The sequence below is a fragment of the Arvicanthis niloticus genome, chromosome 4 (genome assembly GCF_011762505.2).
Source record: "Arvicanthis niloticus isolate mArvNil1 chromosome 4, mArvNil1.pat.X, whole genome shotgun sequence".
NCBI classification, from domain to species: domain Eukaryota; kingdom Metazoa; phylum Chordata; class Mammalia; order Rodentia; family Muridae; genus Arvicanthis; species Arvicanthis niloticus.
Window position 1 is genome coordinate 105,010,115 of NC_047661.1, and position 12,968 is coordinate 105,023,082.

The following is a 12,968-nucleotide window of genomic DNA, read 5'->3' on the forward strand; positions in this document are numbered from 1 at the left end:
CCCTGGCTGTCCTGGAACTCACTCTGTAGACCAGGCTGGCCTCGAACTCAGAAATCCGCCTGCCGCTGCCTTTCAAGCACTGGGATTAAAGGTGTGCACCACCACTGACTGCCTGGCTGGCTATTATTTCTTATATTTCTTTTTGATTGGCTTGCGAAAAATCTCGAGGATCTGTTCATTCTTCATTTTATTTGGCATTCCTTTCAATTATCTTACATTTATGAAAGAAATACGGAAATTAGGAATCTTTGAAGAAGTACACAGAGTGGTATAATGTAGCCTATGTGCCCCTCATCTGGTTCTGTGCAGACACCAGGGAAGGCTGACGCTCTGAGACCTTCCCCCACTGTCTCGTTCTCCTTTGACTGGACATTTCATTACTTGGCAATTTCATCTAATGCTTGGTCCATATTCAAAGGTCCTAAATGTCCTCAAAATGTTATTTCAATTGTGATTTACGGTCATACTTTTAGCAGAGACATTGATTTTATAAGTCTGGAATATTATCCAGCGATAAAGAATAAAATCTTGTATGGGAATACAGTGGATGGGATTGGAGCTCTTGAGGGAGGGCTTAGGGGAATTTAGGTTAATTGTAAATTGAAAGGGGCTGCTTGGTGCTCTCAGAGCACTCTCCACATGCACATCCCTCAGGACCCAAGGCTTTGCAGCTGTTGCAAAGTCCTCTCATGCAAGGGAAGATACCCTGGAATAAGCCTAGTGAGGAAGAAGTGGGGACTGGGATCCTAGAAAGTGATTTACCCAGAGACCTTGGGACGACTTCCAGCACTGGGCCCTGCCCATTCTGCTGGTAGCTGTTTTTCTGTTCCAATAAAGGTTGTAGTTTTGGCGTGTCCCCGACCCCCACCCTTTCACTCTCTCTGCCCTGTTATGTCATCCAGTGCTTCTCTTTCTCAGTGGCTGCCCATTTCCCTTTTTCTGCTTGTCACTCTTCATTCCTTGGCATTTTGGGCTGTCACATCCCTCTAGTCTGTCACTCTTGCTTTCTCTGCCTTGTCTTCTTTCTAGGATATACAATTCTCTCTTCATCCTTTTACACAAAACTCCATGGTACCCCTTGATGACCACCTGTCATCCCAGATATCCTTAGCACAGTATGTGATGGTTAATATTGATAGTTAGACAAGATTTAGAAATATCTAGGAAACAAAGCTCTAAGCCTGTCTATGAGAGAGTTGCTAGATTGTGTTAACCCTGGTGAGAAGACCCCCCCTGAAATGTGGTGGTACCACTGAGCATTTATACAACTCTTTCATCAGGGAATAATAATTACCCCTCTTTGGAGAAGAGATGTATGGGGAAAGCAACAGGCTGTGGTGACCCTGTGCTATGTGACCACTCCTCCATCACACCTTTCATAGATAGAAATACCTTCGAGGGAAACATGGGAGGATCAGAAAGAAACCCAGAATAAAGAATTATCTGGTACCACACACAAGCATGAAATAAAGATTGGTGAGGTCAGCTCAATTAAAAAACAGGTCTGTGTGGATAAAAGTTTTTACAAAAAGGCAAATATTAAAAGAGAAACAAAAACTGAAATCTTTTCAAAAGTCTGTATGTTTTAAATTTGCAAAGAACTCTCCAATAGGAAAGCAGTAACCGTATCAGCTTTAACAGATAATAACCAAAATCTCTCCAAACAGGAAAAAGAAAAGAAAAGAAAAGAAAAGAAAAGAAAAGAAAAGAAACTAAACCATAACCAGCTGTCTTAGGGTTTTACTGCTGTGAAGACACCATGACCAAGTCAACTCTTATAAGGACAACATTTAATTGGGGCTCGATTACAGGTTCAGAGGTTCAGTCCATTATCCCCAAGGCTGGAACATGGCAGCATCCAGGCAGGCATGGTACAGGAGGAGCTGAGAGTTCTACATCTTCATCTGAAGGCTGCTAGCAGAATACTCACTTCCAAGCAGCTAGGATGAGGGCCTTAAAGCCCACGCCCACAGGGACACACCTACTCCAACAGGGCTACACCTTCTCATAGTGCCACTCCCTGGGCCAAGCATATACAAACCATCACAACAATCAACTAAACAACAACAAAACAAAACAAAACAAAATCACAACGGCTTAATGACAGCAGTTTGTTTTCAGCTGCTGTTTGCATCCATTATGGGTTGGTTGGGGCCCTTTTCCATGTTGTCTTCATACAGCTGAGGACTTCCAACATCATACACAACTGCAGAGCCTAGGACAGCTTCCAGACATGTCCTTGTGTCAGAGAGAACAAGGTCTGCAGGATCTTATCCTGGCAAACAAGTGTAGACCTGAAATCGACCCTTGTGAATTCCTCTCATAAGTCAATGGCTAGAATCATCCATTGACCCAATCGATCAATATGTCAATACGTGCCTTGCTCTGTATGCCTGGAAGGAGGCAGATCTGATGCTAGGCTCCTAAAGGCTTGTCAGGCTCCCAACTTATAGCCTACATCTTACTTGTTTGCTCTAGTGAAGGTCTAGTCAGAGAAAGACGGTGGCATATTTCGTTACAGCTTGCATGTTGGTTATTAAAGAAGTAAAATATTCCCCGCTTTCCAAAGTTGGTAGTGATGTCTTTCTGATCTACAGAGTGAATCTGAGGATCTGTGAGATAGATGAGGCCTTTTCCATTACCAGTAACCCAACCTAAAAGAGAAGGAATATATCTGAGCACCACATACCCTAGAAATGTCAACACGCATGCACATGCACACACACATGTATCTCTTTCACATATACACGTGCTTAAAGAGATATATTTAAAACTTGATCATCCCATGATTTATATTTAGTATGTTTTTGCCAAGGCATTTGAGATGCATGTCCTAATTACCAATGTAAGGAAGAGAACTGAATGCAACATTGTGATATATGTCAAGTATGACATACTGAGATACTGAATATTCACAGAATTGTAAAGCATAACTTTCATTTAGAATAATTACTAAAATTCCAACGTTGAGCATTTGTCTTGACTTTGAAGTTTCTTTATGCCTCGTTCACTAAGTCCTACATTTGCCTGCCTGCCTACCCCACACTTACATATTGGGTACAGAAACTGTACACAGTGGTGAGTGAGAGAAACAAAAATGTACAGATTGAGCAAACATTCTCATGATGATGAGAGACAGATAATAAGCTATGGATATGTAAAACATACATAAATGCTATGGAGGAAGAACTGAGGATTGAAGGCATCTTGCTAGAATAGTCTCTGACATGAATTATCACGAATATAATAACCAACAAACTGAAAAAAGTCACTAATATTAATCATGCGGATTTTAAGAAAACTCAAATTTAAGTACACACAGCTTCCTGTTTCATTTTCAGCTTTCAAGATGGATAAAGAGCTAGAGAAAAGAAAAAGCAGGGATTATTTTAAATTTAATTAATTATTAATTATTAATTTGTCTGTGGAGGCCAGAAGGAGTGTGGGATAACTTGGAACTAGAGTCACAGTTGTGACTAGCCAGCCATGTGGGCACCGGGATTGAACCTGGGCTTTATATAAGGACAGCAAGGGTTTCTAACCACTGAGCCATCCTCCAGACCCATGGAAGAAGTTGAGAGAGTTTTGAAGTGAAATGCAGTAGTAAGAAACTGATTTCACTTGTGAGTAGAAGTTTGTAGGGACTGCTCTGCAACTAGCCCAAGAGACCACAGGCTCGTGGATCACGAGGTGCATAAGTCACTCGGGAAGCATTTGCTTCATGCAACAAAATCAATTACCTTAATTCGAAACAGTACCCTGCACATAGAATGGTCTATAGTATATGATGAATGGCTAGCGAAATCAGTTGCAATATTGAGAATTAAAAAAATAAACCCTTGTTTTACATACCTTGTAAATCAACCACAACATCTTTATGGTTTGAAAACTCATAAGAAAAATGGCCATAGGCCAAGCCATATTCTGTAGCTTTGTACTCAGTCTTGACGACTTTGGTGTTATTTGATAACTTGACAAAGTCTCCCAGTATGTAAGGCTCCACACTGATGCATCCCTTTATAGTCCTGTCTTCCAAAATCTGTAACATAGAGATGAGAGGTAGTATTCACAATGGTGAGCACCACAGTCTCTGCAGTGGTGTAGATCTATGTGTGGACTGAGGTTCTGCCATCAAGATTCATTATACTAGACTTGAATTTCCTCAGAGCTAGGTCGAAGAGAAAAAATAATTAATCTTTAGCTTGGTCAAAATGGTTAAATGATAAGATAAATACAAAGGACCCAACGTTACTTTCTTTAAAATGATGTTTAGTGAAGAGAGATTGGTTTCAATATTTCTGAAATCCAAGATAGAAGACAGGTTGGACCAAATCTAAGAAAGCAAACTGGGCCTAACAGTTACAGTTCCTTGAAAGTGAAGTACTTATGGTTTTTCTTTGATAAATATGTTTAAGGTACAGCTTCTTATCACTTGGTTGCAAAGATTGAGAGAAAGAAATGCAAAACAAGGGATTTATGTTTCATGCTGAGGAAATAATTTGTACAAAATACAACCTCGAAGGTCCTTTAACAGAGAGACAAGACACAAAGAATAGTCTAATAAGAAGGCTGACTTAGCCAGATGCTGGGACAGCAGTGACTCTGACATCACCCAGGCAGTCCAAATGAATGTGCTGGATGGGGCAGACGGCCATTTTTTTCATTTTTTTTTTTTTTTTTAATAGGATGGAGTTGATGAAACAGAGGAAGGAGCCTGGGAACTAGACATGTAAGCTCTTGCTGGGCCATGTTAGAAGTAGACTTGTAATAGAAACCTAATGACTAGCTGCAGGCTTGTTTAATTAGCCAAACTCATGTTTACCAGCAGAATTGTAGACGGGATGTAGAATATCTGCGTTGGAATCCTTTGCTCGTAGAGTCTCTTGTTAAACTCTGTCACATAGAGCTGCGCTGTCATCTGCCGCTCCACGTCAGTGAGGTGGTACCGGAGCCCCTTCCGCTCTCTGTATTCTTTCCCAACGTACCTACAGATGGACAGAACCCACATAACAACGTGTGAAATGGATCTTTACTATTGGAGTCAACCAACATGGACCCTTAGGGGCCCCCAAAGAATGAACCACCAGCCAAAGAGCAAGCATGGGATGGATCTAGGACCCCACACATATGTAGCAAGTGTGAAGCTTGGTCTTTCTGCGGGTCCCCCAACAACTGGAGCAGGATCTGTCCCTGACTCTGCTACCTACCTGTGGATCCTCTTCCCCTAACTGGACTCCCTTGTCTGGCCTCAGTGGGAGAGTATGCTTCTAGTTCTGCAGTGACTTGATGTGCCAGGGTGGCTTGATACCCTGGGTGGGGCCTCTTTCTTCTCAGAGGAGACAGAGAGGAGGGATGGGGGGAGAAGACTGTGTATATGAGGGACTGGAAGGAGAGGGGGTCTGCGATCAGGATGTAAAGTGAATAAATGAATTAACGAAAAAGAGGAAAAGAAAACATGTAGTTTAAAAGATAATTCCAGGGGCGGGAGAGATGGCTCAGTGGTTAAGAGCACTGACTGCTCTTCCAGAGGTTCTGAGTTCAATTCCCAGCAACCACATGGTAGCTCACAATCATCTGTAATGGGATCTGATGCCTTCTTCTGGTGTGTCTGAAGACATCTACAGTGTACTCATACATAAAATAAACAAATCTTTTTTTAAAGATAATTACTATTTCTTATCTAACCAATATCAATTGTCTTAATTTCAGATCTAAATAATTTTATAACAGCCACCACATCTACAACAGAGCACATCTCATGCTGGCTGGCCTGAAATGATATGGAATGTGGAGGAAACTATCCAGTCAGTGTGATAGTTCTTCACACTTGCGTGTAAACCGTGGGTCAGCACAGTGTACTGGGGTATGGTTGGACTCTGGAGCCTGACATTCTCATCTGCAGTGTGGTCTTAAATGTGTCAATTAGTCAGCATGAAGCCTTCTCTATTCCTCTCTTCTGTGATTATTTCATTCTGTGAATACCAATTTTACCAAGATCACACTGTGGGCACACTAATATGCCAGTTCTGAGGGTATTGAGGAAAGCATGAACTATTAGATCTGTAACTTTCGAGGGCTCATAGTATAATTGGACAGAGACTATACAAGGTAATAACCATAATCTTCACATGCACTCTCACTGTGTGCAGGCCTACCTCTAATTTTTTTCTAAAGGACACAGATGCAATGGTTTGAATAAGAATGATCTTCATGGAACTAGAGGGATGGCTCAGAGGTTAAGAGCACTGACTGTTCTTCCAAAGGTCCTGAGTTCAATTCCCACCAACCACTTGGTGGCTCACAACCATCTGAAATGGGATCTGATGCCCTCTTCTGGTGTGTCTAAAGACAGCAACAGTGTATTAGCATACAAAAAGTAAATAAATCTTCAAAAAACAAAGAATGACCTTCATAAGCTCAGATATTTGAATTCTTAGTTATGGGGGAGTAGAGATGTTTGAAAGAATTGGAAGGATTATAAGGTGTGGCCCTGTTGGAGTAAGTGCATCACTGGAGTTTTTAAGAGTCCATGCTAGGCAGTTTCTCCCTCCCTCCTTCCCCCTCTCTCTCTACCCCTCTTGCCTGTGAATCAGGATGTAAAGCTCTTACCTCCAGGACCATGCCAGCCTGCATGCTGCCATGCTTCCTGCTATGATGATAATGGACTAACACTATGAAACTGTAAGCCAACCCTCAATTAAATGTTTTCTTTTGTACATGTTGTCCTGGTTATAGTTAACTTGACATCAATCAACAGTGACTAAGACCTGGCTGTGCTAGGTTATGGATTCACCTTACTACAGTATGACTTTGTCTTAACTACAGTTGGAACAGCTTTTGTTTCCCCAATATGAATACTGAAACATCCACATACAGATGTGAGGTGACATAGTTCAGTTCGTGACAGCTCATTCTACCACTTATATATGACTTTGGGCAAGTTCTTAACATTATTGTGGCTTAATTTCCATCTCTAAAAATCATGACAAACAGCAACACCTATTTTACAGCGTGTTTGAAGATTGGCTGAATCAGTACAAGCCATTTCAAATACAGCCTGAGGTATATATTATTGTAATCTTCAGCTGTTCAAGAATTGTTTGGATTTACCCAATTTCTTATTTTTCTCCATATTTCATACATTATTAGGGTTTAGATGGCAAACAGGGTCAACTTTAAAAGTTTGGGCATAGCCATTATTTTTCATGAGTTTTAAAAAATACAAATTGTATGGCAATCAACCATATGGCTAAGATATCTCATTTTCTTGTCTACCCAGTGGGTTTAAAAATATTCCCTGGTGGGCTTGAGATCATGTCTACCCACCATCCAGACACTCATCTGGCATAATTCTGTGATATATGAAAACTATTGTCAATTGACTAACTATGGAGAAGAGAAGTCAGTATCTAAAGTCATATATTTGGGCCACTTTTCAACCCTTTCAAAATCTCATGAGTGACTACTTCACCGAAAAGAAAATTAGCCTGACTTATGTTCACGACGCATATGTTTTCTAGTAATACCTCCCCAGGGTTTCCTCTTGATGGAGATAGTGAACCCAAAATGCATTTCTCTGCTTGCCCTTCTTCTTCACTTTCAGGTAGTCTCCCAGATACACCACCGTTTCCTGGGCTGTCCACAACTCAGACTTTTTAGAATATTTTAACAGAAGGGCACCTGGGGAAAAAAAAGTAAGGCTTCTTTAAACCATTTTGAACCAGTAAGCACACTTCACATGCTCACTGTAGAGTCCTGGCAACTCCAGGAATTCAGGCTGATATCATGGGTAATGCTGAATGAACACAAGTCCTAAACTGCCTCATCAGAAATGTCCAACTTATATACCCTCATATTTTGCCCTTTTTTTTTTATAACTCCCATTAAATTAGTTCAATGAAAATGTGGCACTTTATAAGTGTCAATAAAGAATAGTTTTTGATTCTTGCTCGGTTAAATGTGGCAAGAGATGAAGTTAAGATGAGCTTCTGCATGAGAGTAGATAGAAAAAGAAAGCTTATAGATACTCCAGAGACCGTGCTGGGGTATGTAGTATGTGATTGCAACTTCTTAACATCTGGAAACAGCAGAGGGTCAAGTTTACCACCTTTGGCAGATCACATACACATAAAATAATATTACTTCATAGGCTCCCAGAAATACAGGGCTTCTAGATTGTATACTGCAGCGTGCCCTTGCTTTCTCTCACTCATTTTGACTGGGGGCAGGAGGATAGAGAAACTACATCAGACAGTGTAGTTATTATACAAAGATGCCAACTTTATTGAAGAAGATGGAGAAGGGAATAAAAAGAAGCACTGTCTGCATTTTAAGCCAAGAAAGACAAGCAGAAGGCAAGAAAGCATTCCTTACAGGGAACAGGTCAACATGAACACCACGGAAGACTTGTATCCTGTTTTGATATTCAAATTAAAGCTGAGTGACCTGGGCTGAAGAGATGGCTCAGCAGTTAACACTGACTGCTCTTCCAGAGGTCCTGAGTTTAATTCCCAGCAACCACATGTCAGCTCAAACCATCTGTCATGGGATCTGATGCCCTCTTCTGGTGTCTGAAAACAGCTACAGTGTACATTAAAAACAAAAACAAAAACAACAAAACAAATCTGAGTGACCAAAGACCTCCTGTGCCCGGGCTGTGACGGGGAAGGGGAAACAGAAGAAAATACTTAAAAGAAATGCACAAGTGTGGGAAAGGAGTGACTTCCAGCTAGTAGAATGAGTGACAGGCGTTGGATGATGGGGCTGGAAAGAGAAGGTGAAGTAGCTGCTTACATCCAGTGAATCAGAGGTGATGGTCAAGAGGAGAGAACAGAAGGAGAACATATTCTGAAACTTTGGCCCTATTCCATTCCTCTTGACTTTTTATTCAAATTAGAAAAAAAAAAAAAAACAACCAACTGGGAAATAGTCTATCTCTAAAATAATAAATAAATAAATAAATAAATAAATAAATAAGTAAGTAAGTAAAAAAAAAATGTGGTCCTGAAATTTCACTTCTCACAGGCAGGGAATTCCATAACTAGAAAAGTAAATTTCCTGGCAATTCACAAAGTCCATCCTTTATGATCAGTGGTACCCAGCAAGCTCTTCCCAAGGCTTCCAGCAGACACTTCCTAAAGCCTGGAGCTAGAGCCTAAGAGGGTTGTACTCACTGTGTGCTTGTTGGAGTTGATTGGACTTCAAGACTCCTGTATTCTCCAGTCTCTGAAGCAGCCAGTCATGCCTCACGCCTGCCAGAAGTTTTTCAAGGTCATCAGGTTGTAGGGTGCGAGCCTCAAGGATTTCTTGGCTGATCTGTCCTGTCAGTGAGGCGAAGGAACTTCTGCTAGCGTTCAGCAGAGACCACGAGCTTTCCCCCTCAGACGAACTGCGGGAAAAGGCCGGTGATTTTAGCCACCACGGTGAGCATGAGCTGGAGTTCTGGCTGCTCTTCAGCATGTTCCCAAGGTCATTTCCTTCCTCTGTGGTGCTGAGGTCCTCATCGAAGATAGGGGAGTGACTGTTGCCATTCACAAAGGAATTTGGCCCCTCATCACTCTGACCGGATCTCAAAACACGTGGTCTGTGAGCGCCATCTTGGCCAATGGAGTAGACCTCTGTGCTGTCAAGCATTTGACCCTCCTCATCCACTGTAGAGGCATCAGGGTCAACAGTCTGGTCTTTGACAGAGCAGCCAGTCTTAACTGAGTCAGCATTTTGAACAGATAAATCCGGAAAGAAAGTCCTACATGTAGACATTGAATGGCTGCTTTTTAAACATTCTAGGGCTCCCTGAAAAGGTGATGGTCCATCACTTGTGCTTTCTGCTGTTTCTCCTTCCGGGTCGACCGTGGAGGGGGCAAATGTTAATTCAGGCCCCGTGCATATATCAGTGAGTTTCCCCCCATTCTTTTCTCCATGCCAGTTTTTAAAGTCATACTTGGATTCTGGGAAATCACCAATTATTCCAGAGGTTTCTTCTTCCTGAACTGAAGGATATGTGGTCACATCCATGAACCTGCCTGAACTAGACAAGGACCAGGAATTAGAACCACATGAATGACTGGACTGAAGAGAAGTGTTGTTAGATCCTTCAGGGGTTTCTACCAGCCCTGTACCAGAGGCCAAACAAGTGTCTGTTGCATTGAGAGGAAGTTTGTGTTTGTGTAACTGACTTTGTGAAGACTCTAAGTCGTGATCTTCAGTTGTCTGAAGAGAGACACCATGGAGCTTTGAAAACAACAAATAGGTAGCTCTGCAGCTTCTGTCCCTCTCGGGCTCTTCAGACACTGCCGTAGAACATTGAGTGTCCACAAGATGTTCTTCTTGGTTAGACTCTTTCCTTACCATATCCTGAACAGCACAGTTCACTTCCTCCCAGCTGGTGGAAGAGCTGAGCCCTGACAGTCTGCTCCAAGAACTAGAGCTGGAGCTGGAGCTGTCTCTCAGAGACTTGAAAACATCTGCCCTGCCATTGCTGCAGTTTGGGGGTTCAGTCTCAGTCCCCATATCTTGATCCAGGGAGACCCGAAATGCCTCTGAATGGGTCCAGCTTTTCCTCCTTACTCTTTGGGGCTTCTCCTGATCTCTTTTAGACATCTTGGAAGAAGCTGTGCTCTTGCTGTCTTGGGAACACACTTTCTCTAGAGTAGCACCCGCAGTATCTGCAGTGTTGGTTTCTGTCTTTAGAGTGGTGATACAGACCTCTGGCTTTGTGTCTCTCTGGTTGCTTTTGCTGTTCCCACAAGTGCTTTTGAATACCTCACACACTGAAATATGGTGCTGGGAATAGGTTTCAAGAATTTGTTGGAAATCCACGTGCCCATGCAAGATGGGCCGATCTAAACCACACTTGAAACTCTCTGGGACATAAGATCTGTCATCTAAATTGGGGAAGCTTTGAACTTGTAGAAGTCCCTTCACCTGGCTGATGAGAGACATGATTTCCCGAGACAGGGCTTCTCTGTCCTGGCTTGTGGGGGAAATGCTGAAGGTGTAGAGTTTGCCCATCGCTTCACAGCATAGCTGCCTTGCTGCGCAAACTGCTTCTGTCTCCCCATGGAGTCTACAGTGCACCGTGGCGAGGCCAAAAGCAGCCTTGATGAAGCTGTGAAGCTCCTGCTTTCCACTAACCAGCTCGCCATCTTTCTTGGTCAGGAGGCCAATCTCAAAGGCTTCTTTGGCTTCACACAGATACACACTTTTCATTCCTGGAGGGCAGTCAGCAGAGCAGCTATATGACAACAAACAGGTGCCACGGATATTCTGTGGAAAACAGCAAATGCAGGTCAGATACTGCATTGGGTCCTAGATGTGACTCAGACAAACTTTTCTTTCTTTCTTTCTTTCTTTCTTTCTTTCTTTCTTTCTTTCTTTCTTTCTACCTCCCCTCCGTTTACTTTTTTTGAGACAGGGCCTCGCTATGTAGCCCTGGCTATTTCAGAACTCACAATGTAGATCAGGCTGACCTCAAACTCACAGACACACACTTGTCTCTGCCTCCCATGTGCCAATTAAAGGCGTGTACCACCACACCCAGAAAACCCCTTTATTCCCAGAGGACAATCACTTAAAATATTACAGAAAAAGAAATGCGCAATGCAGACATTCGAGAGAAGGTTCATGAATGTTTAATGAAGGATGTGAGGTTGTTTGGTTTTTGATTCATGAGAAAGGATGGAGCCTTGAGCCATTGACTGAGAAGAAGGGTAAGACATTATTATCTTTACCTTCCATTCTGTCATGACCCTGATGCTTGTGGACTGAACATGGCAAACTTAAGATCCTGCTGTTACTCAATATTTTAGCAAGTGGGTTATGATGGGTGAGATTTCCATTTGCTTGGTTTGAGAACTCTGTGAAGACTTACCAGAGACAATCACCTAAGGGTTGGAAGAACCACTGTGGGATGCACACACAATCCAATGAACAGGAATGAGTTTGAAATAAAAGGGGAAAAGGGAGGCCAGATGCCTGCTAGCACTGAGGCTGAACTTTGTGCTCTCAGTAGCTGCTGCTACTATAATATTTTATCCTATATGGGGGCCAAAGTAATAGAGCCAATGAACCACAGATAGAAACCTCTGGAACTATTAGCAAAAGGGAAAACAACAACATCAACAACAATAACAGCAAAATCAAAGCAAAACAACAATAATAACAAACAGAACAGTCCATTCTTTCCTTTACATTGTTTCTCACAGCATTTGCATTTGGTGCAGTAACACGTCTCACTAATAGTTTACACCCACCCAGGACATAAACCTAATTAACTTCTCTATACAATAAAGGTATTGATTTAATTATAACCCAAACAGCAGAGTAGAGGGTTTTAAATTTCTGTATAGAATCAGCTGGCTAAGAGTCAGTTCCTTATACCATGCGGACACCCAAATCTGTGGATGCTCAAGTCCCTTGCATAAAATGGTATGCATACAAACCACGCACACACCAGCATCTGTAGCTCACGTTTGTAACACAATGTCAATACCGCACTGTCTAGGAATGACAAGAACAAAGAGTCTGGATGTGTTCGGTAGAGATGCAAAAAAAAAAATTTTTTTTTTTTTGATCCAAAGTTGATGAAATGTAAGGGTGTAGAACTTGCAGGTAGAGAGGTGACCATATGTATTCTTTAATTTATTAATTGTTAAAGGTTATATGTATGTGTGTCTATTTACATGTTCATGCCCATGGAGTCCAGAAGAGAATGGTGAATCCCCTAGAGCTGGAATTCCAGGCTGCTGCAAGCCGCCTGATGTGGTTGCTAGGAACCTGACTCCGTTTCTCTGTACGAGCAGTACTTGTTCTTAATTGCTGAGCCATCCTGGCAACCCCAAAGTTAACTATATTTCAAGATGAAAGGTTCTTGTAATATGAATCCAAGAGATCTGCATTTAATGGTATAGAGTCGTTCCCGGGATATGTGTGTTTTGGAAAGGCTCCATAGGTGAATCCGACCTGCTGCC

The 12,968-nt window shown here is 42.1% G+C and overlaps 1 protein-coding gene across 4 annotated transcripts in view; it reads right to left on the bottom strand.

Moving 5' to 3' along the window:
• Positions 1-1,770: 1,770 nt before the first annotated feature.
• Positions 1,771-12,968, bottom strand: part of Alpk1 (alpha kinase 1) — a 102,072-nt gene continuing 90,874 nt past the window's right edge. For all 4 annotated transcript variants that reach the window (XM_076933242.1, XM_076933241.1, XM_034501260.2 and 1 more), the window contains 5 exons: positions 9,174-11,265; positions 7,527-7,680; positions 4,823-4,985; positions 3,853-4,039; positions 1,771-2,654 (listed from right to left, as the gene is read on the bottom strand). In XM_076933242.1, coding sequence (XP_076789357.1) covers positions 2,455-2,654; positions 3,853-4,039; positions 4,823-4,985; positions 7,527-7,680; positions 9,174-11,265 — 2,796 coding nt within the window. In that variant the 3' untranslated portion in view covers positions 1,771-2,454. The remainder of the gene's footprint in view (positions 2,655-3,852; positions 4,040-4,822; positions 4,986-7,526; positions 7,681-9,173; positions 11,266-12,968) is intronic.